Source organism: Mauremys mutica, chromosome 3, assembly GCF_020497125.1.
Source record: "Mauremys mutica isolate MM-2020 ecotype Southern chromosome 3, ASM2049712v1, whole genome shotgun sequence".
Lineage (NCBI taxonomy): Eukaryota > Metazoa > Chordata > Testudines > Geoemydidae > Mauremys > Mauremys mutica.
This window is the reverse complement of record NC_059074.1, coordinates 171,159,366-171,183,304: the sequence shown is the minus strand read 5'-3', so window position 1 is coordinate 171,183,304 and position 23,939 is coordinate 171,159,366. Positions and strand designations below refer to the sequence as shown.

The 23,939-nt window shown below is 44.9% G+C and overlaps 1 protein-coding gene across 1 annotated transcript in view; it reads left to right on the top strand.

The window, feature by feature from the left end:
- HAAO (3-hydroxyanthranilate 3,4-dioxygenase) overlaps nucleotides 1-23,939 on the top strand; it is a 64,323-nt gene that overhangs the window by 21,545 nt on the left and 18,839 nt on the right. The window contains exons 3-6 of the mRNA XM_045011152.1: nucleotides 7,309-7,392; nucleotides 8,335-8,441; nucleotides 12,729-12,818; nucleotides 13,888-13,931. Coding sequence (XP_044867087.1) covers nucleotides 7,309-7,392; nucleotides 8,335-8,441; nucleotides 12,729-12,818; nucleotides 13,888-13,931 — 325 coding nt within the window. The remainder of the gene's footprint in view (nucleotides 1-7,308; nucleotides 7,393-8,334; nucleotides 8,442-12,728; nucleotides 12,819-13,887; nucleotides 13,932-23,939) is intronic.

The window sequence follows — 23,939 nt, the reverse complement described above, 5'->3', positions numbered from 1 at the left end:
CTCCTATCCCCAAACTCCCTCCCCAGAAGGTGCACCCCCTCCCCCTTCCCACACACACCCCTTCCCAACCCCAAACTCCGTCCAAAAGCCTGCACCCTTCACCCCCTCCTGCACACCCACCCCCTGCCCCAGCCCAGAGCCTGCACCCAGCACCCAAACTCCATTCCAAAGCCTTCACCCTGCACCTCTCCTGCACTCTAATCCCCAGCCCAGGATCTGCACCCCAGACCTCCCCCGCCGAGCCCCCTCCCAGAGCCTTAGGCAGGTGGGGGCGGAGTTTGGGGGGGCGGAGTTGGGGGGCGGATTCTGGGCACCACCAAAATTTCTACAAACTTGCCACCCATGCTAGTGGTAAACACTTTAAAGGTGTGGGACATACCTGATTTGTGGAAGAAATTGTTGTACATGCTAGGGATGGTGACAAGACAGTTCTGCAAGCATGTTACCCTGCAGCTTATATCTGTAAACAGGCTGGAAGCTTGGCACAGCAGCAAAAGCATAACAGGTTGTGTAGAAGGGGAAACTGAGGCACACCACCTCATGGCATTGGTGGCTAAATGCCAAGACATCTGCACTTTAACAGATATTGCTGTTATTCCAGACTCAACTGACTAATAGGAGGGAATTCTCACAGGGGGAGGGAGAGGGATCCACCCACAAGAGAAAGTCTATTTAAACACCTGGGAGACCCCTCCATTTTGTATTCAGCTGGCTCAAGAGAGAGCCTCATCACCCCCAAGGATACCTGAGAGAAATTGGAACAAAGGACAGTAACTACAGTGGGTGTGAGTGATTGCTGGACGTAGACTAGAAGGAAACTAGTCTGTAAAAGGAAGCTCACTGGAACGCCGCTGAGGGTGAGGTTTTATCTGTATTCAGTTTTCTTACTGTATTAGGCTTAGACTTGCATGTTTGATTTTATTTTATTTGGTAATTCACTTTGTTCTGTCTGTTATTACTTGGGACCACTTAAATCCTACTTTCTGTATTTAATAAAATCACTTTTTACTTATTAATTAACCCAGAGTGTGTATTAATACCTGGGGGGAGGGCAAACAGCTGTGCATCTCTTTCTATCAGCGTTATTGAGGGTGAACAATTTGAGTTTACCCTGTATAAGCTTTATACAGGGTAAAACAGATTTATTTGAGGCTTGGCCATCTGAGTGTTAAAGACAGGAACACTTCTGTAAGTTGGTTTCAATTAAGCCTACAGTTGTTCAGGGACATGGTTCAGACCTGGGTCTGGGTTTGCAGCAGGCTAGCAGGTCTGGCTCAAACCAAGCAGGGCACTGAAGTCCCAAGCTGCCAGCGCAGGAAAGGAGGGGCAGAAGTTGTCTTGGCACATCAGTTGGCAGGTCCCAAGGGGGTTTCTGTGATCCAACCCATCACACCCCTCCAACACCCTTAACCCCTCATTTCCGGCCCAACCCTAGAGCCTGCACCCCCAGCTGGAGCCCTCACCCCCTCCCACACCCCAACCCCCTGCCCCAGCCAAGTTAAAGTGAGTGATGGTGGGGGAGAGCGAGCGATGGATGGTAGGGGGTGGAGTGAGTGTGTCGGGGGGGGGCTCATAGCAGGAATTTTACAATCAGGGCACTTTGAGATTTTTATTTTTAGTCGCAGCAACAAAGTTGGGAGTTAGCCATTAGGAAGAGAGGATGTAACTGTGCCTGAGTGATTTCCTGGGGCTGGACATTAGCAGACCTTGGCCCTTTCTGTCTTCCTGGTCTATGTTTCCATGGTAATGTTCTGCAGCAGCACCCTGAGCAGCAGATATCAGCAAAATATGGCTACCAAAGAGAGCATTTCAGAAACTACTTTTCAATTACCAACATGGCCAATGAACAGGACTTTGTGATAGTCACTGTCAGTCTTAAAATTCACCCAAAAGGGATGGGTTATAGAGCAATCTTCCACTCGAGTCACTTTACACTGTAGAATGAGCCATCGGCCTTGTCAGTGAAGCCTATTGTGGCATTTTACACAATCACTCACTGACACCAGACCAAAGAAAAATGACAAGGGAGTGGGGTGGGAGGGAGAGAGATAGGGGAGGTTAAATGGAATTACAGGGACAATAAAGGGATTCACACCATGGTTAGGTGACCAATTCAGACCTGGGCAGCGGGTGAAGCTCCTCCCTTCCGATCAAGGCCACGCCCCCGCTCACTGCTCTCAGCCCCCCTGTGGCCTCAGCTGGGGCGGGGGTGTGTGGTGGGGGGGGTAAGAGCTTGACCACTCCTCCCCATGGCTCTGGCTGGGGTCTGAGAGCTCGGTCAGGGCCACGGGCCGGGGTTGAGTTCTCAGCCCTGGCAGGGAGCTCTGAGCCCTTGCTGGAGTTCCGAGCCTGGAGCCCCTCCCCCATTCCACCCCTTCTGCCCATGGCCCTGACCACGACCCCACTCCATCCCCCGCAGTCTGCCCCCATTCTGCCCCGTTCCCCATTCTACCCCCACTCTGCCTCTTCTCCTCTGAGGCCCCCTCTGCCCTCCTCTGTGGCCCTGAGGTCGGAAAAGCTCCGCAGCGGGGAGCAAGATCTCCTCATGCCAAGATCTCCACCACTGCCCCCTCCAGCCCCCAACTGCACAAGGTTTGGGGAGGTCTGTCCTTCCCTAGCCTCCATTATGTGCTGCCTATGAAGTCAGTGCTATAATTTATCCACATTCAAGAGTGGCAGATGATAGTCTCAAAAAGTGTGTGGGGAGGGGGGGCGCCCACAGGCACCCAAACCGTGGCTTTGCCCCACCCTTCCCCCAAGGCCCTGCTCCTGAGCTGCCTCTTCTCCCATGACCCCGCCCCACTCCTGCTCCTCTCCACCTCCCTCCCCCTGTTGCTCGCTCTTACTGCATGTAAAAATGGGGGGGGGAGCATGGCCCCTGCCCCCTCCCCAGTTCTGGCACCCCTGTCCATATTGATACCCCCTGACAATGAAGTGAGCGGGGGGGGCTGTTTTTCAGTACACACATTATAAAAGCAGGTCTCCTTCTTTACCATTCCATTTTCTAGAAATGTGTGAACTGGTCTGGAATCAGGTAAGAACAGGAAAAATCAAGACAGACTATTTTCTGGAATAAGAACAAAGTTGTTTTTTTGGTTTGGTTTTGTTCTGAATGTTCACACACATCCTGTTTTTTTGCCAGGATTGGAAACAGAAATACCAAAACACTGCAAAGAAAGTTAGTCTCATAATAGCCATGATTTTTAACTAGGCCTTAACCAGTTAACCTTATTATCAGTAAAATTAACAGCACCAGCAATTGCATCCACTTAGATACATTTGCTCCAGGACTCACAAACCAGATAGGTAAGCCATATGGAAGCAGTTACAGTGGTGGGGAGGGACTGTTGGTTAAGTCAGGGGGTGGGCAGCACAGTGAAAGAAGTAAAGTTTCTTTATTTTTGCTCTGGTTTACATAGAATGAGGGAAATTGTGCCCCTAATCCAGGCCACACAGAGCCCTGCTAACAGAAGAACAGATTTGTAGTTTCATTGTGTCTAGAACAGACGTGACTCCAGTGCATTGCAGAGTCCAGAGCTCCAGGCAAATAGTACCTTACCTTACAGTCATGAAGGGGTGGGGGAAGGGCTGTTGGAGGGCCATTGGAGGAGGGGGCTGGGTTAGAGCTGCAGCTACCCAAATTCAATGGCCAGTTCCTTCACATACACAGTGGGACGAGGTGCAATGGGTGCAGTAGCAGTGACAGAAATTAAGTACATTAGTGTACAAGTGGGGTTTTGCTCCCATTTTAGAAAGCTCAAACAAGCATCTGTAAAAGACCAGGCATGAGTAGTCGTGAAAAAGTGGGCATGAATAGTTGAAGGCTATCTTGAGGGCATCTGAAAATCTGGCATTTAATTTCACTGACTAGTTGAAAAAGATTTTAAATTTAAAAGGGAAGCGTGTTTCAGTTGAACTGAAATATGGCATAATGAGAAGTCAAATACAATAGTACTAATGGAGAACAAGTAGAGTGTCACTCACTCCTAAACTGACATGCACGAGACACCAAATATGGCCACAATCATGCAAAGGGTTATCTCCAGACCTACACGAAGTCCCATGATTTTCAAAGGAATTTAGATGCCTAAAGATGCAGCTGGGCATCAGTGGCATTTTCAAGAGCACTAAGCAGGTTAGGTGCCTAACTCCCATTGGGTTGAATGAAAATCTGATGCTGTAAAGTTACAGTCAAAGAGTAATTTTATTGGATCTTATGTCTACGTATACAGTAGTTGAAGTGGCTATATTGAATCTACTGATACATAAACATGGTCTTACTGGTTCAGAGCAATAGTCCATCTAGCCCACTATCCTCTCTTCCAACAGTGGCCAGTACCAGATGTTTCAGCAGGAATGAACAGAACAGGGCAATTATCGAGTGATCCATCCCCTGTCATCCAGTTCAACTTTTAATCTTTTAATCAGTTACTGATCCATGAGGACCTTTCCTCTTACCCCATGACTGCTTACTTTGCTTAAGAGCCTTTGATGCGGGATCTTCTCAAAGGCTTTCTGAAAGTCCACGTACAGTAACTCCTCACTTAACGTCCTCCCGCTTAATGTTGTTTCAAAGTTACGTCGCTGCTCCATTAGGGAACATGCTCATTTAAAGTTGTGCAATACTCTTTTATAATGTCGTTTGGCTGCCTGCTCTGTCCACTGCTGGTAAGATTCTGTGGAAAAGGGAGCATTGCACAAGTTCCTCTTCTCCACCTCCTCCCCAGCGCTCCCCCCACCGCCAAACTTTTTGGCGTCGCTTAGACTTTCTGGGAGGGAGGGGGAGGAGTGGGGAAGTGTCACATCTCTGCTCCTCCCCCTCCCTCCCAGAAAGTCCTAAGTGCCGCCAAATGGGCGGTGGGGGCAGAGCGGAGATGTGGCATGTTCCAGAGAGGCTGGGGGTGGGAAGAGGTGGGCCTGGAGTGGAGCGGGGATGGGAAGAGGCGGGCCTGGAGCATCCCCTGGCAAAGTCAGCGCCTGTTCTTCTCAGGGGAAGCTGCTGCTGCTGCGCAAGCTGCTTCCCAGCGTCCTTGCCTGCAGCGGGCTGTGCCTGTGTGAGGTAAGCCAGGGGCACTTCCCAACCACAGTACAGTACTGTACAGTATATGATGCCTTTTGTCTGCCCCCCCCCCAAATTTCCTTGGAACCTAACCCCCGGCATTTACATTAAATCTTATGGGAAAACTGGATTCGTTTAACATCATTTCACTTAAAGTTGCATTTAACTACAATGTTAAGTGAGGAGTTACTGTACACTATTTCAACTGGACACCCTCAACGAATTCTAATAGCTTGATGAGGCATGACTTCCCTTTAAAAAAAAAATGTTGACTCTTCCCCAACATATCATGTTCGTCTATGCGTCTGATAATTCTGTACTTTACTATAGTTCAACTAATTTCCCAGTATTGAAGTTAGGATTACCAACATGTAATTGCAAGGAATGCCTTTTTCAAAAATAGGCATTACATTAGCTATCCTCCAGTCATCTCAGTCAGAGGCTGACTTAAAACGAGACTTTACATACCATAGTTACTAGTTCTGCAATTTTGCATTTGAGTTCCTTCAAGACACCATCTGGTCCTGGTGACTTATTACTGTTTAATTTTATCAGTTTGTTCCAAAACCTCCTCTAGTGACACCTCAATCTGGGACAGTTTCCCAGATTTGTCACCTAAAAAGAATGGCTCAGGTGTGGGAATCTTCCCTCACATCCTCCGCAGTGAAGACCGATGCAAAGAATTCATTTAGCTTCTCTGCAATGGCCTAGTATTCCTTGAGTGTTTCTTTGGCACCTTGATTATCCAGTGGCCCCACTGATTGCTTGGCAGGCTTCCTACTTCTGATGTACTGAAAAAAATAGCTGTTTGTTATTGTGTCTTTTCCTAGTTGCTCTTCAATTCTTTTTTTGGGCCACCTCTTTATACTTTTCAATTGACTTGCCAGAGTTTATGCTCTTTTCTATTTTTCTCAGTAGGATTTGACTTCCAATTTTTAAAGAATGTCCTTTTGCCTCTAACCACCTCTTTTACTCTGTTTAGCCATGGTAGCATTTTTTTTTTTGGTTCTCTTACTGTTTTTTAATTTGGAGTATATGGTTAGTTTGAGCCTCTATTATGGTGTATTTAAATAGTTCCCATGCAGCTTGCAGGCATTTCACTCTTGTGACAGTTTCTTTTAATTTCCATTTAACTATCATCCTAATTGTTGTGTAGTTGCCCTTTTTGAAGTTAAATGCTACTGTGGTGGGTTTCTTTGGCATTTTTCCCTTACAAGGCTGTTCACTTTAATTACATTATAGTCAATATTACTGAGTGGTTCAGCTATACTCACCTCTTAGATCCTGTGCTCCACATAGGACTAAATCAAGAACTGCCTCTCCCGTAGTGGGTTCTCTGACTAGCTGCTCCAAGAAGCAGTCATTAATAGTGTCTATAAATTTAATCTCTGAGATGACATGTACCCAGTCAATATGGGGATAGTTGAAATCCCCCTATATTATTGGGTTTTCTGTTTTTGTAGCCTCTCTAACCTCTCTGAACATTTCACAATCACCATCACCATCATGGTCAGGTGCTCTTATTCAAGCATGGAATTTCTATCCATACATATTCTATGGTACAGTTTGATTCATTTAAAATGTTTACTACATTTGACTCTGTGCCCTGTCCTTCACATATCGTGCCATTCCCCCCACCAGCACAACCTACTCTGTCATTGCTATGTATTTTGTACCCTACTATAACCATGTCCTTTTCACTATCATGGTTTCACCAAATTTCTGTAATGCCTGATAGTCTCACCTATATACCTCTGTGCCTCCCTTAGCTCCTCTAGTTCAACCACTCTGTCCTCCAGAGACTGTACTCCGTCTCTGAGGGGCATGAGTTACTTGCAACAAATGCACACATATCCCTCCCCTCCACAAGCCAGGTACTCATACATTCTGCATTCAGTGCAATAAACCGCATAACTCCCCACCCTGCTGATGGAATTCTGCCTGCAATATTTGTATTCTTTAAAGGTGGGGATTATTTGTTTGTTCTTTGTTTTGGGTGGGGGAGGGCTATTGATGTAAGTATGGAGTATATTTGTTAAGTGTTTCTGGCTCTCGTGCTCCTCCCTCTCTACACTCTCTCTCAAAATTCCCCTGATTGCTGCCTCCTCTGGTTGCTTTTTAAACCTCTGTCCTCCCTGAGTTAGCCCCGCCCCTTTGTCAAGAGATCCTTAAGGGCTTAGGGATCAAAGGATTGCAGGCTAGAGCCTCCTTAGCAAACTCACATGCTTTAATGTCTTTTTTCTACACAGTTATTTTACCAGGTGGAAGGAGACATGTGCTTGAAGATCATTGAAAATGGAAACCACAGAGATATCCACATCAGAGAAGGGGAGGTAAACTGGGGTTTGTTCTTGTCATTATTGCATGTGTTAAATGACTCTCATAACAAGTATTTCAAATCAACCTTCCACTGCAGTGCAAGATAAAATAATGATCAATTAATGATTAATAATATTTTGAATTCAATATAATAAATTCCATTCTAAAAGGTACCAAACCACTACACAAACTATATATTGCACGTAAAATTTCAATGAAAAGCAGCAACAACTGGAATATAAAATGGCAGCCAGACACAACACTGGAAATAGTGTGGAGGAGGAGGGAACACTTTGTCCAAGGACATTGGGGCAAATCCCTGTTCACTTATTTACAAAGTCTCAGGCTTTAAACACAGCACTTGCCTACTTAGGCAGGTAGCTGCTGGAAAACAAGTTTATTTCCAAACTGCAGTAGCAGACCCACACATAGTTTGTTTTTTTTTCTCTCAGATCAGGTACCTCCTATTAGTCAGCTGGGTCTGGAGAGAACCACATGCCCTATCAGTCAATGATAAGCACTTGCCATGTTGGAGAAATAGTAATGGAGGACTAATTAGGAATCCTGTTGTGCTAACAACAAGCTTTCTTTTAATTTCACTTACCACAGCTTAGAAATTATAGTAACTTCCTAGATCTCAGGTAGGGTGACCGGTTGGTTCTTCATTTTGATTGTCTAACAGCCATGAATGATACAGCTGGCAAGAGAGCAGCTCAATATCCGAGAAGGCAGTGCCCACTGCTGAATGAAAGCTTGTCATTAACAGGACACCAGCCTGAGAAGGCTAGCAACAGCATCTGGTTTGATGCTGGTATCAACGTGCGCTCAGTTGCCAAGAAACATCATATCAACAGGAATAGAGGATAAGCGAGAGGGTGAACAAAGGCCTGCAAAAAAGAAAATAAACCTACATGACACGGTTATATTTATTGTTTCTAATATCTTTGTCTGGGCAGATGTTTCTCCTACCTGCCAGGATACCACATTCTCCTCAGAGATATGCAAATTCTGTGGGACTCGTGATTGAGAGGAAAAGGCTAAACACAGAAACAGATGGACTTAGGTGAAATATGGTTTTCTACTTTGGACATATAGCTAATCTGTTAAACTTCAAAATATGAGAATCAGTTATTGTTTCACTACAGTATTGTGTTCTTCTTCTTTCCTGGTAAATTACCAATGGAAATTGCATGCATTTATTACACACACACACAGTTTAATAAATGGTTTAGCTAATGAGCTCTTCATTGAAATGTCTTATATAAATGTGTTATATGTTTGCACTTACATACTAACTTTCATCTAAAGATCTCAGACTGCTTTAAAACCATGAAACAAGCCAGGTTTACAAGATTACTGGCACAGTGTATCGTTAATTTCATTTTAAAACCAAAAGATAGAGAGGTAGAGGAGTGGCAGAGTCAGGGACAGAATGTATGTCTACACCTTTAACAACTAGACAAAAATCTCTAAATCAACGGTAGCTCACAATGGCTCTGTGTTTTTCAGTGTTGCTCATGCGCCCATTGAAATCAATAGAAGTGTTACTGTTGACGTCACTGGGAATAGGATCAAGCTTTGGTTTTTAGCCCTGCTGAATTTGTTAAGTGTTTAACAATGCAAGTCATAGCAGTGACTTGGGCCAGTTTAGAAGGGGATTGCTGTTACTGGCTGTATAAGACTGACAGGGGCGGCGAGTTGTATGGGGCCATGGTGCCCGTGCACAGGAATATTCAAAGCATGGGGGCCTAGATCCACCAAAGTTCAGGGCCGGGGCAGCCTCCCTCAGAGCATCTCCCAGCCCCATCTGCCACCCCTGGGCAATTTAAAAGGGCCCAGGGGCCCCCGCCACCACCACCGGCAGCGCAGCAGGGCTAAAGCGGCTTCCTGCCCACCCTCACTCTACACGGCATGCCACTCCAGGAAGTGGCCAGCATGTCCCTGCAGCCCCTGGGGGCAGGTGTCTCCGTGCGCTGCCCCCGCCCCGAGCGCCGACACTGCCATTGGAACCGCAGCAAATGGGAGCTGCAGGGGTGGTGCCTGCGAGCCGCTGCCAGAGGGGTGTGCGGGTCGCTTTCGGGAGCCACCCGAGGTAAGCACCATATCCCTCACCCCTTCCCGCACCCTAACCTCCTGCCCCAGCCCAGAGCCTGCGCCCAAACTCCCTCCCAGAGCCCGACCCCTCACACCTCCTGCACCCCAACCCCTTGCCTCAACCCAGAGTCCTCATCACACACCCAAACTCCCTCCCAGAGCCAGTACCCCTCACCTCTTCCTGCACCCTAATTCCCTTCCAGAGCCCGCATCCCCCTGCACCTAAACTCTCTCCCAGAGCCTGACTTCTCACCCCTCCTGCACCCCAACTCCCTGCCCCCAGCCCAGAGCCCTCACTAGGCACCTAAACTCCCCCCCAGAGCCTGCACCCTTCACCCCCTCATGCAGCCAAACTCCCCCCCAAAGCCTGCACCCCTCACCCCCTCCTGCACCTAAACTCCCTCCCAGAACCTGACTCTGCACCCCTCCTGCACCCCAACTCCCTGCCCCAGCCCAGAGCCCTCACCACACACCCAAACTTTCTCCCAGAGCCCTACCCCTCACCCCCTCCCACATCCAGACTCCCTCCCAGAGCCCGCACCTCCCCGCACCTAAACTCTTGCTCAGAGCCTTAGGCAGGTGTGTGTGTGGGGGGAGACTTAGACGCGTTCTGGGCACCACCAAAAGTTATACATCTGCTGCCCCTGAAGACTGACCAAGCTGATTTTCAGCTATTCATGTGATTTACAGAAGGCTTAAATAATAGCAGTAACAGAGTTATCAGGTTTTTCATTAGCTACATTCAGGAGAACATGACATTGAAGAGCTGTGATCTTTCTATTGGGGCACATCACAGTAGTGAAAAGAACTCCCTATAGTAGATATGCTGAGCCAGAGGAATAAATTTGTTCAAATGGGAAGTCTAGAGAGAGAAAAAAGAACTGAGAATAGCACCTTTCAGAAAGTCACCTGAATGGATTCTGAGTTACAGCACAGCCAACATACTTGAAACACTGTTCAGCTACAGCACTGTATCTTCCTTTCAAAACAGCTCAGAGTCGTATGCATTTATAAAAAATGTCACTTGGTTTATTTCCAGAAACCAGATATATTGAACTGGAAACACAATAGACTAATACTTGAGGAAACCTTGTATATTTGTACTTTAAAACTGAAGTTCTTCACCAACATTAAATAGAATGACCTTTCCTCGTTAAAACTTCTCCTTCCTAGATGTAATCTGTGACTGTTTAGAGTGGGGCATATGGTTTCTAAGAAGCTCATGTAGAGTTGTTGATTCGGATATATTCTTGCTTTCATAACCTGTGGAGAAATGAAAGGGAAAAAAAACCCCAACATCTTGTTTGCAATTGGCAAACTAAATTGTATTCAAGTACACTTTTCAGTAAATAGCTACTCTAACAAATAATGCAGATTGCATGTTTAGTGCCTGTATGGGTAATCGGCAAAACCTTAATTTATAAGAAAGCGGTCATTGTTACTGCCAACCAATGACAGAAATCAAGAGTAGGAACTTACAGTCCAGCATTTGATGCATCTAACATGAATCTCACTTTCATTATTCTGATATTCCCAGGCACCAGATCCCACTTTTGAGACTGCACTGGAATTAATTTTAATTGTAACACTGAATTTTTCCCAAGGTTTTTATATAAATTAAAAGTGTTCAGGCAAAGAAAAACAATCAAGCAAAAGCTAGAAATTCAAAGTAGCCAACCCCCCAAGCCATTTCTAACTCCCTGTTAAGATTATTAGGCACAGCACTATCAATAAAGGGCTTGTCTGCCCTGCCCCACAGCTCAGACTACAGGGGTGTGAATAGCTGTATGCACCAAAGTGCTGCTCTGTAACTCCCCCACGCAGTTGCTGTGGGTGTGAACTGAAAGGTTCCTAGTTTGCATTAACTTAATTCTCTTCAAACAGGGGCCTTCAAACAGGGGCCTTCAAATATGGGAGCCAGAGAGCTTAGCTACACTTGCGAGTTACAGTGCTTTAAAGGAGCCACGGGTGCACTATCTCACTACCCGTCCACACTGGCAAGGCACGTGGAGTGCTCTGACTCCGGGGCTACAGTGCGGCTGGTACTCCACCTCGGCGAGTGAAATAACATTTGCTGCCTCCTGCTGGAGCGCCCCAGCGTCAGTGTGAATGAGGTGTTGCATTACTGCACTCTGATCAGCCTCCGGAAACGTCCCATAATCCCCTTAAGTCAAGTAGCCACTCTTGTAATTGTTTTGGATATGGCCTTTGAAAGCTCCGTTTGACAGCTGGCTGCTTATCTGTTCTGAGACAAAGCAACCATTACAGTGGAATGCTGTGTGAAAGAGAGAGAGAAAGGCAGGGTGAGGGGAAGATCTGCTGCTGTCTGAACTTACAAGACAGCATGCTGACATGCTCTCAGCCCCCCAAAAACCCACTCTTTCTCCCCCCACATACACACAACACACTCCCTGTAACACTCCACCCCACCCCACCCCCGTTTGAAAAGCATGATGCAGCCACTTGCATGCTGGGATAGCTACCACAATGCACTGCTCTCTGTGGCCATTGCAAGAGCTGCTAATGTGGCCATGCCTGTGCGCTGGCAGCTGGCAGTGTGGACAGACTGCAGCGCTTTCCCTACTGCACTCTACGAAGGCTGGTTTAACTCAAAGTGCTCTACATCTGCAAGTGTAGCCGTGCCCTAACTCATTCCCACAAGAAACACCCGAGGAACCTAAACAGCCTGACTCCAGGGCAGTTTCCATTCATGGATCACTAAGCAGAGATAGGCACTTAAATCCAGGCTACTGGGAAGAGCCTATCTCTGTGAGAGGGGCGGGGCTTAACACACACCCGTCTCCTCAGCATCTCCCAGTGGCTAGCTTAGACAGCTGCCCACCTAGCATGTTGGCTTTTTGTGAATTGCTTTCTTAGGTGCCTCTCTCTCACCGTTCACTGTATAGGGAAGCCAGACACCAAACTGCTTTATGGATCCCAGTGTTGTTCCTGTGATTTTTTTTTTAGGTGCCTAGAAGTTAGCCACCATGACGCTCAGTGCTGCAACACCTCAGTCCCTTTGTGGAGCCCACTCTCCGTGACTTATCAAAAGTTGCTCCGCGAGACTGTTAGAGCCGAAAATAGGACCGAAGAGTCCTGACTCTCCATGCTAGCCACTAGAAAACATTGTCCCTCTAATGCACTGTACTTATTACTAAAATATAGTTCATTGTATTAACTCTAAAGATGCTATTTTTTTTTTTAGAAAATAACCATTATGCAATGGAATGATTTATTAATGTTGTTACTTTGTCAGATATTATGTTGGAGAATCAACCAACGTCCTGTTTGAAAGATGGTTTCATTGTGAGGATCTTGGCACACAACTTATACCGATAATCCAAGAGTAAGTCTGTATTTACTTTTCTGTTTATGCTGCATTTTGAATAGTGTTAACTGTAAAATTAGTCACCGTCCTACAAAGAGAACCTCTTGCATGGTAGTGAGCATGCATAACGGTCACTGAAGTGGATGGGAGCCATTTGTGTATCACACCTTACAGAATTATACCCTGTGCAGAGCACTGGACCAAGACAGAGCATGGGGAGATGTTTAATGTAACAGGAATTAAGTTTCACTGTAACACTGAATTGATGTTAGTGCTGTGCCTAATAACCTTCTGGGGATGTAGAACTAGCCTAGGGGCTTGGCTACTTTGACTTTCTAGCTCTGCTTATTTGACGTTTTTGTTTGCCTGAACTTTTAAAATACAGAGAGAAACCTTAAAAATACAAAAACATTAACAAAAACAAAAAACCCACCACAGTTCCTTCCCGAAACTAATTCTTTGGAATTGCAGGTAAGACTAAAAAGGCCTGCTCAGTTCCACTGGGATATTATTAATGGATAATCAGTGTTTTGCTAAACTTGCTCGAGCATGTGAAAAGCAAATGTCTCCAGGCAACATGTAAACTTGTCCATTGATGTAAGTGAGCTGCTGTCTTCTTGTAAAGGGTGAACAACGAGCAGGGAACGCTTTGTATTACGGGATCGCAAGGCAGTCGCCTAGAGCTGCAGAACATGAAGTCAGCAAAATGTTTAGTGACTATTGTGTGAATGACATTGGGTTGTAAAGTGCCTTAGGGCCAAATCTTCTACTGGTGAAATTGGCATAGCACAATTGAAGTCAAGCATCTGACGAAGTGGGTATTCACCCACGAAAGCTCATGCTCCAATACATCCGTTAGTCTATACGGTGCCACGTGACTCTTTGCTGCTCGTACAGATCCAGATTAACACGGCTACCCCTCTGGTACTTGAAGCTATGTCTAGTTACACCAGCTGAGGATCTGACCCTATCTATTTTGCAGATTGCTTATGGTAGTACACAACTTCATAGGCTGTGTTGCTCCATAATCTCAGCCTACAAAATGTGAACATTCGGTTTTAGTAATGCTTAATGTTTATTATTGCAGGTTTTTCAGCTCAACACAATATCACACTGGAAAACCAAATCCAGGTAATGAAATGACTGTCCCAATTACAAAATTAATTTACATCTTATTAATTAAGCAGCAATGATTTTAACTGAAATTAAAGTTATTTTACTAAAAGGAAGTTCTGTTTTTCCTTTCTCGCTGCTTCTGTAAACGAAAGTTACTTTGGAAGGAAAAATAGCAATTCTCTTTCCCTGCACCAGAGACACCGTGCCACTGTAGCATTTAAACTATAGACATAGGCTTAGAGAGTATGAAAACTTTGCATAAAGAGTATTGTATCTAACCCTGTAATGGAATGCTAAACTGTATTCTACCATTCAGCCACTAGGTGGTGTCATGTGTAACATACCCTGTCTAAGGCCTGGTCTACACTAGGGTGGGGGGTCGAACTAAGGTACGCGACTTCTGGAGTCGACGGGAGCGCATTCGGAGTTCAAACTATCGCGTCTCGAACTCCGAGAAGTCGAACGCTACCCGTCGACCCGGCCGTAAGTATGGACGTACCCTAAGCTAGTAACAGCTAAGAAGGGCATTGAAGGCTCTTATAATGAACACATCTCTGGTGTATCCCCCGGAAGGAAGCTCTGTAGTCAGTCCATATGTCATACAAGGGCCTGACCTGCAACTTACCGTGTACAAGAGCTACATGACAGACCTAGCATCAGTATTGTGTTCTCATGTACTTCTGGCAAGTGGGTTTTTGACAGAGGAGGGCTCCGTGCTTTCATGGGAAGCAAATTTTGTCTTCCCAAAAGCTCATGATCTACTTACCTCATAGAATAAACAAACCAGTTTATTCTAACACAGGTGTCTCCCAGTCCCCAATCCTGTGTGCTTTTGGGCAAATCACTTAATCTCTCTGTGCCTCACTTCCCAATCAGTAAAATGAGGGTTGTTTTTCTCCCATTCTTTGCCTGTTTGTCTATTTAGAAGGTAATCTCGTTAAGGCAGAGACACTCTCTCAATTTATACTTGTACAGTGCCTATCACAACGAGGGCCTAATTTCACTTGGGACCGCTAGGTGATATTGTAATAAAAATAATATCCCCAGTCTCTCACACCATCCATCCTTGGTCAATTTAATGATTCCCAATAAACACAAGTAAGATATATTTGAGCAAATCCCTTCCCCATCAGAACTGAGATGTTGTAGCTCAGGAACTAGTGAATTATATTGAGCAGGAAAAAATGTAGAATACTAAATATTAACATTGGCAGTATTTTCACAGAAAGTAAGAACCACAGGCTAGACTGTCATATGCCATAATATTTCTTGAAGGTTTGCATGTAGAACTGCAAGAAATTGTTACATAAATCTAGCAAGGAAGATCTTTCTTCTGTTGCTGTTCAAAAGTCCTCCAAAGCCCAGGAGCCTAGGCAGAATTTAATTAGAGCCAAAGGAGATATTTTCAAGAAAAAAAAATATTAAGCACTTAAGCGTATTACATTTGTTCTGAGCTCATTACATCTTTTTTCCCCTGAATGGTTTCCCATTTGGATTTAGCAACAGAATCCAGAATACAAATATTTTCACTGGTTTTTGGCTTTGCTCTTGCCTCAAGTAAAAGGCAATCAGAAAAGGTCTGTGCAGAATTTCAGCCTGGTAAACAACTCAGTACTCCTGATCTGCGCATCTCAGAGACAGTAATAAACACAAGCTTCCAGAAACAGCCTCCGTTGTGCAAAAAAAGCCACACAAACCATTAAACTCAGTGGAAGTTGTGTATCAGACCCTGCACAAAGCCATACTGAGGGCTGGGTAAGCTAGTAACAAAAAGTACTAACTTCTCAAGTCATGTTCCGCTGATGGAGAATGTACCCTCCCAGAGCTGTGATTTCCTCTGGGATCTATAATTTTCTCTCCTGGGTGCAATTCAAGGATCAGCATAAGATGCGTGCAGTATGCAAATCCAATTTAAGCCCCAGGTACTTAAGTGGTCCACAAATCTTGCACTGGTCCTGGGCAAAGGGGTGTATTTCAAGCAAGGCGAGCAGTCTGCTTCTAAGTCAGCAGCAATAAGGCTTCAGCAAAAGCTTTCTCAGCCTCATCTCCACACGAGTCCCAGCTGTTCCACAACCTCTGCAGAGAGACAGAGAAATAGAAAAGGTAAAAGCAGCAAGAGAAGAATCTTCAGAGAAAGTCGTGATAGCAGCTCTCTCATACAGGAAAGCTCTGAATGGAATCAATCACTCCATAATTATTTTTGCCTTGAGCTAAGTTTTCTCTAGGTTATCTATGTATTTTGGGCCAATTTTGGGCCTCAGTTACACTAAGGCAATCCTACTGAAATCAGGATTTACAAAGGTACATACAAGGGTAAAAATAACCCTTTGGGATACATTTTAAAAGAATGCCTACAACTGTGCGTGCAGTAAGTGAGCAAAATTATGCATGCAAGAAACTGGGCAGGTGCCTGTCTAAATAGCCATTTTCAAGGACAATCATATGCACTGCAATCATGCGCACATTTTTGCATGCGGACCTCAGGCCTCCTTCTGTGAAACTACTTGTTACATTGCTTTACACTAACCTAAAGTTTTTGCATATGGTGATAAAAGCTGGCTTGCCCACTCCTTATGTAAACAAGAACCCCTCCTCTTATTTCTATGTAACTGTAACCCACAATTCTTTCCTGGGCGTGGTGTTCTGTCCCCTCATGTGGCACTGAGACCACTTAGAGAGAGTTAAACGAGTCTGCCTTAGCTAATAGGCTGTTGGCTTTTAGCTCAGGCAGTAGAGGCACATGCATTAAGCTCCAGAGATCCCTGGTTCAATCCCGTCTGCCGACGACCGGGGTCTGTTAGCATTACATAACTTTAGCGCTCTCATGGCCAAGATGGAGTCTGCTCTGCAGGCAGCTCTGGCCAAGAGAAGGCAAGTGGAGGAATGCAGCAGGAAAAATCCCTTCCACCCCAGAATGAACACACCCACCCACCGGAAAAGTACAATGGATATAAGAAAGGAAGGTATTTATTTACAGAGGGATGAGAGGAGAAAAATCAACAAGGGGAAATATAGGGGGAGTGGTAAAACAGGGTTGCATCGAAACTAAGGCCCCACAGGCCCAGTGGTAGCACAGTGAGAATGGGCAGACACCGAGCAAAATGTCTGCACACAAGAGTTCAGGAGGCCTGAGCAAAGTTCCAGTCCAGTGGTGAATCTTGGGTGCTCCTGGTCATCCTTGGTGCTAGTGAACTTCCCCCTTGGGGGTAGGGATAGCTCAGTGCTTTGAGTATTGGCCTGCTAAACCCAGGGTTGTGAGTTCAATCCTTGAGGGGGCCACTTAGGGATCTAGGGTAGAAATTGGTCCTGCTAGTGAAGGCAGGGGGCTGGACTTGATGACCTTTCAAGATCCCTTCCAGTTCTAGGAGATTGGTATATCTCCAATTATTACCTTTTATTATTACCACTACAAACCCCTCCAGTGCCCTCTTCTGCCGCTCTCTGCAAAGCCCCACAGAGCGACCACCTCCCCGCCTAACTAGCTAGCAGCCTCCCTCCTTATTCTCAATGCAGAGTCCAGCCCCACGCAGCTCTGGGCAGCCGTGATACTGGGTCCAGCTCCGGCCTGTCCTTCTCGGGTGATTCCTCCCTGGCACAGGGCTCCTGGCTCTTGTCCTGGGCTGTCCCTGATCGGCCGCCCCGGCCTTCCCAGGCCTCAGGCAGGTTCTCTGCTGCTTCACTTTGTGAGGGCCTGTGGGCTGCAGCCCTTCTCTCTCTGGAGCTCCAGAGCCACCCTGGAGTTTCCCTTCTTTCTCTCACTGCTCCCTCTCCCGCCACAGGAAAAAGATTTAAAGGGGCCATGTTTGTTCTCTAAACCCCAATTAAACATGTTTAAAAAAAAAAAAAACAAAAAAAACCATGATTTGGGGTCAAGGAAAGGTTTCCCATACATTTGTTTTATTATCACAGTCATGATATGTGGAACTGTAAGTGCCAAAATGACCATGGGAGTTTGTTCACTTGGGATTTCCAGCTGGAAGCCAAAGTGCCAGAAATCTCATCAGAAAACCTGATCTTGTGACGGTGCTATCCCAGTTTTGCAAACTCAGAAAGTTCAGATATGTTCAATGAGCTTCAGATCCGAGGTATCCAAGGTCTCGGATGATTATTTGAACCAAACCCAAATGAAGGGCATGTCTACATGGTGCATTTGTCCGTACCAGAGGGGTGTAAATTCTAGTGCGCACTAGCATGTTGCACACCAACTGGCCCATGTAAACCCTGCTGGCCTGCAGTAAAATTCCCTAGTGCACAGTAATGTAGTCCCGTTTCAAACAATATCATTTTAACATGCACTTGGGAACTTTTAGTGTGCACCAGCAGATTCCACATGGGCTACTTAGCGTGTGACATGTTAATGTACACTAGACTTTACACGCCTCTGGTGTAGACCAATGTACTGTGTAGACAGGCACTTGGTGTTTGCTCATCACTAGTAATGGCCAGCAATGGTTGTGTCTGAAAAGCTTCAGAAGCTTATCCAGTGTTCCCTGAAATGATCCACACTTAAAATCTGGGCTCAAAAAATTGTGCCAACCGACTCTCTTCTAAGACATCTGGTACCTGTTTCCAGGTGGGATGGAAATTTTGTCAGAATGTCCTCAGAGAATTTAGGTGCTTCCATTTCCAGAAAGGGGAGAAACCCCCTAAAGTTTAATGAACTTCACTAAAGGGCTTTATGAGGACATCATCATAGATATAGAAGAATATAGTACAAAGAGCCTGATTCTGCTGTCACATCACATACACAACTTCCATTGTATGGAACAACTGCAGTATTGGCTTCAAAGCCTGGTTAGTACATTACCAAATCTTTGCTCTTGGTAATCACTCGGCATAGCAAAAACAAAAAAATACATTAACAAGTATGAAACGTTGTGTGCTTTACTCATCAAGTTAGGCGGGGAAGATAGAATGTAGTTTAAGGCCTGGTCTACACACACATTTGCACTGGTTTAACTAAAAGCATTATACAAATTATAGATGTGAGCTAAACCAATGTAAGCCAGATTTAAAACCAACATGAGTGTCCACATTACAAAGCTGCATTGGTTTAACGTCATACCTTTTGCTAATCTGGTGCAATTTTTGTGCTTAGACAAGCCCTAATACCTTGTAGGGAATCTTGCGCCAATAGAGCATGAAATCAAACAAGTCAAGAGGAGTGCAACACTGTTCTCAGCAGACACAGCCCAGTTGTATGTTATGCAACAGACCGCCTGATTTACAGCTAGGACTATTTCCAGGACATCATCCTTAGAGACATTAAGATTTAGCACACATACATTTAAGTGCAATTATCAGTTAATTGAAAATAAAATAAATAAATAAAGAGAGTTAAATAAGATAAACTGTCCACTGGCCAGTTATCTATTGGTTCAATTAAATGAAAACTGTACAATTTAAAATAAAATCAAACTCCAAAGGACAGAATTCTGCTGTGTTACATCAAATAAATCTAGAGTAACTCTGTTGAAGTTCATCAGATTTGCACTTGTGTAACTCAGGAGAATGTGTTAAAGATCATAGTTCAGCCAACTGAAATATATAAAAACAAGTTTTCCTGTGGAAATTGTATTTTCCAGTGTTATATTCATATATGCAAAAAAAACCCTATAAGTAATATTTTAACTTGCAGTTATTATTAAAAACAGCTTTTACCAATATCCTACATTTCCCTTTTCCGCACCCTAAAATAACCCCACACAAACACTTAAAAATTAAAATGATCCAGATGTTGAAAACATTAATCCTGACAATCTTTTGGCTCTGAAGCAGTTTAAGATAATGATTGCTTGGCTATTACACTAATGGAGGAAGGAGAGGGAAGTTAAAAGGCCACCAACACATTGGGCCGGATTACTCAGTTCTCTTCTGTGACCAGTTAATCCTCTCTTATTGTCTAATATATGGGCTCAAGACAGTGACTGAAGCGTGCAGATGTTTAAAAAGTGGCCTTGCTGCTGGGAACACCCACGGCTCTGCATATTGTGCAAATCCCAGCCAAGCGGCACTCAAGTTGGGCTAGTTAAACTCACACCAGTAATCACTTTTCAGGGGTGATTATCTGGAGCCATGAAAACTTCAGAATTCCGTGAGACATTATCTATTCAACCCCTGCCTATAATTCAGACCTGGTCTCTTTTCGCATCTTCCCCCACTCTCTCGCTCTGGCAAAGATACTAACCTCAGTACCTCTTCCACCCTTTTTGTCCATAGGCCCCCCCACACCTTCATCTACACTGCCCCTTCTTCTTGGAATTCCTCCCCCAAACCTGTTTGCCAGCCCAGCTCCCCTAGCCACATTCAGTCTCTCCTAAAACTCATGAATGCTGCACAGTCAGCAATAAGTAGAGGGAATGAACTGGACCCTTTAATTATGTACATGCTTTACCAAGTAATCATGTGGTCTTGCTGTCCCCCTTGTCCTTTCCTTCCCCTCCCCTGGTGTGTGTCTGTCCCTTACTAGTAGTGGCGTGTGCAGTCAAGACTATGCTTTTCTGGGCAGGGACTGTGTTGTAACCATTCTATGTGTTCCATTCTATGCATCCGAAAAAGTGAGCTGTAGCCCACGAAAGCTCATGCTGAAATACATTTGTTAGTCTCTAAGGTGCCACAAGTACTCCTGTTCTTTTTGCGGATACAGACTAACACGGCTGCTACTCTGAAACCTGTTGTAACTAGCACACTTCTGGGCACGTGGAAAAATAATAAATGTCTAAATAAGGAATCCTCTAGGAAGAGTCAAAGTGTCTATAGATGCGATAGATTTTTCTGCTAAATTCTATAGGACTTTTCCAATAAGGCGGGCAAACAGAATAGCAGATCCTGTGCTAGTGCACTGTCCCTCCTAAAGGGACATGAAAGATGTGGCCATACCAAAGCCCTTATCCTACTCCTCCATCTGGCTGCAGCTGTGGAGTAATATCTCAGCATGCAAGCTCAGCAGCTCTAGAAGAGACTGAGTTCAAAGCACAGTCTGCCGCTAAGCAAACAGACTCTTCTTCATGGAGGCTTGGCCTCATGCCATGTTTGCAGGTTTGTTGTTGTTCAGTTATTTTTCAGTTATTGGTAAGCAAAAAAATCTAATTTTTAAACTTCAAGAATGTATTTTGCTTCCACTTTCCCATTGTTCAAAAATGGCTAAAAGGATTCACTTCACATTTAAAAAAAATAAAAATCTAAAGTTCAGTTCTAAAAAGAGCAGAGACTGAACAGAGTCTGAGTCTTGGAGGAAATTCTTTTCACAAAGATATGAGCATTAGAAGACAAGGTGTTTGAATGGAGTGCCAGATGTCAGTCTACCTGCAGCATTGTGGCTGCAAGAGCTAACAGAAGCACAGTTTAAAAGACAGAATGTAAATTACCTAAAGAGAAGGGGTGGGTGGGGTTAAGTCATAAAACTGGGAGTCATGTGACCCACTGGCTCGTCCACAGACTGTATGTATGGCAGGGGCAAACCATTTAATCATTCAATAGTGGGCCACCAATTTTGGGTGCCCAATTTTAAAAACCTATGTGACGAACTGGGTGCCCAAAATTGTGGCACCCGTAATTAATAATGTAAAAGTTGGTCTTAATCTTTCTGAGCCTTTGAGATGAGTGGGAGACTGTCTACTGACCTTAACTGGCTTTGGATCAGGTCTCATGTATAGGTTTCCCATCTGTAAAGTAAGGATCATGCTTACCTAACCCCCAGGCATCTGGTAGGGTGAAATTCATTGCTGAATGTAGAGCACTTGGCAGGTGCTATCAAAATGCAAAGTATTTCTATCAAAACAAGCCCATGTGTAGTTTTTTGGGTTTTTTTAACTTATTTACACATCAAGAAGTTCAGTAGAGTGCAATTTTTAATTAAGAGCTAAATGGTGGCTTTGTCACAGTTCCCAGACAAGGAGCAGCATGTTGTTGCACTGTCCTAGGAAGCAGATTGTGACTCACTGATTCACAGTCTGCCTCCCAGTTTTCCCTGGCTCCAGCCATGTGCTAGGCCTATACCTGCCACTGTATAGTCCCCGAGCATGTTAGTGTAGCAGAGCTGACCAGTGCATGGGGGAAGGGGGGAGGGACCAAGACCCCATACCCCATATGGGGGCAGGGATGTAGAAGTTCTATGGAGCCAGCTCTCCCCACCCTGAAGCTACCCACAATATGTGCAGCCAACATATGGAAATAAATGGTCATATTCTCCTGCATAGACCCAAAGGATGGGCCATGATTGTCCTAAATTAAAGACATAGGATAGTAATTTTTTTAAATTGAGTTACACCAGGAATTTCCCTACACCACCGAATTTCCCCAACTTCCCCCCACCCCCAGTTTTGTGATCTAGTTACATGCGGTGTTGCCAATTTAGTGATGGTTTGGACATTTGAATTGAAATTGAAACATTAATACATGCTTAAAAAGCACATGAAGTGTATCTGAAAAAGTATAATAGATTTGAAAAGTATGAACATAGACTAGCTTCCTTATACAACTGTTGTTTTTATGACAATGTCCGTGCATTCATTTCAGTGATGTTGGACAACCTAATAATTTCAAATTATGATTTGTAAGCAAAGTCTAAATGAGCTCTCCCTGCCAGCTAGGGATGAGCTGGGGCTGGGGGAAGGCTTCAGGACCAGATTGTATTTACATTCAAACCTAATCTACCTAGGTATCCAGCAAATGGAGCTGTGTTTCCCACGTGATAGATTTTGGCTGGGGTTGGGTTACAAATCACTTAAATGCAGGGGGTGGGTGTAATGAAATGTTGTTATTCTTATTGTAGGAGTAAGGGGTAGTAGAACTGTACTTACCCTGTGCTGATTTAGGGCATCAAGAGAGTGTGGGGACAGGTGTTTTGCTTGATGGTCTGCCTGAGTCACAAGTACTATTTGACTTGCTCCTCTCCGCTGTTTAAAGACAGAGCTGATTAGGCTCCATAGATAGTCTTTTGTTTTAAGTGATCACTACAGCTGAAATCACTGATAATCAGGTCTAAGTGCTTAGACCTGCTGTAGGACAGTGTTTCTGTGGAAGAAATGGTCCAGTCTGCACTAGCAGTGAGGTTCCCACGCTGAGAGCTCAGCTGAAATCACTGAGAGCTGGGTGGAACCTCAAGAGACCAACTCACAAAGGTCACAGTGGCAGCAGAAGGTGACGGCGCAGGGCCACTGGCAACAGAGCGGTGGAGTGAACGGTGGCACAATGAACAGCCGTGGCCAGAGTGAACAGTGAGCAGCTGGAGGAACGAGAAAGGTGCCTTCTTGCCCCCCACCTGGCAGGTGAACTCATGTGAAAGCACCTCTGAACTCTGAGTCTCCACTGACCAAGGACAACAGCAGTGAGTGAAGATTCTCTGCACCTTGAAGTATTTAAGCCACGATTTGAGGACTTCAATGGCTCAGACACAGGTTTGATACAGGAGTGGGTGGGTGAGATTCTGTGGCCTGCATTGTGCAGGAGGTCAAACTAGATGATCATCATGTTCCCTTCTGACCTTAAAGTCTATTATTCTGTGAGTGTTAATGAGGCTGTTAAGAATCCTGGAGACACAACACAGTTCATGCGAACAAACATGGCTGTGGCATCATACTTTCTATATAAGCAAGAGGTACCACACACTACAAACTGGAGGCCAATGTTAAGTGCATTGTCACTTGTTCATCCTGAAGTTGAACACTGGTTCTGAACAAGACCAGCAAATGCTCACTATCTTTCTGCAAGAAACTCAACTGACTGGTTAGAAGCATGCGGTGCAACAGTGAAAGACTCAACAGTTGAAAAAGTGAAGAATTCTCTCACCACATTCAAAACATTTGCATACATGGCTGATAAATGCACTGATGCAAATGGGCATCAAGTATTAAGTCATTGTTTACGTTATCTTGATGTCATTGGTAGGCCAGTAGATGCATTTCTAGATGTTCAAGTTATAGAAGATACATCAGCTGCATCTGTGACAACCCACATCTTAGAAGAGTTAAATGCTTGTCAATTGGACCCCAGAGGGTTTTCCCAGGTTGGACTAATTTGAAC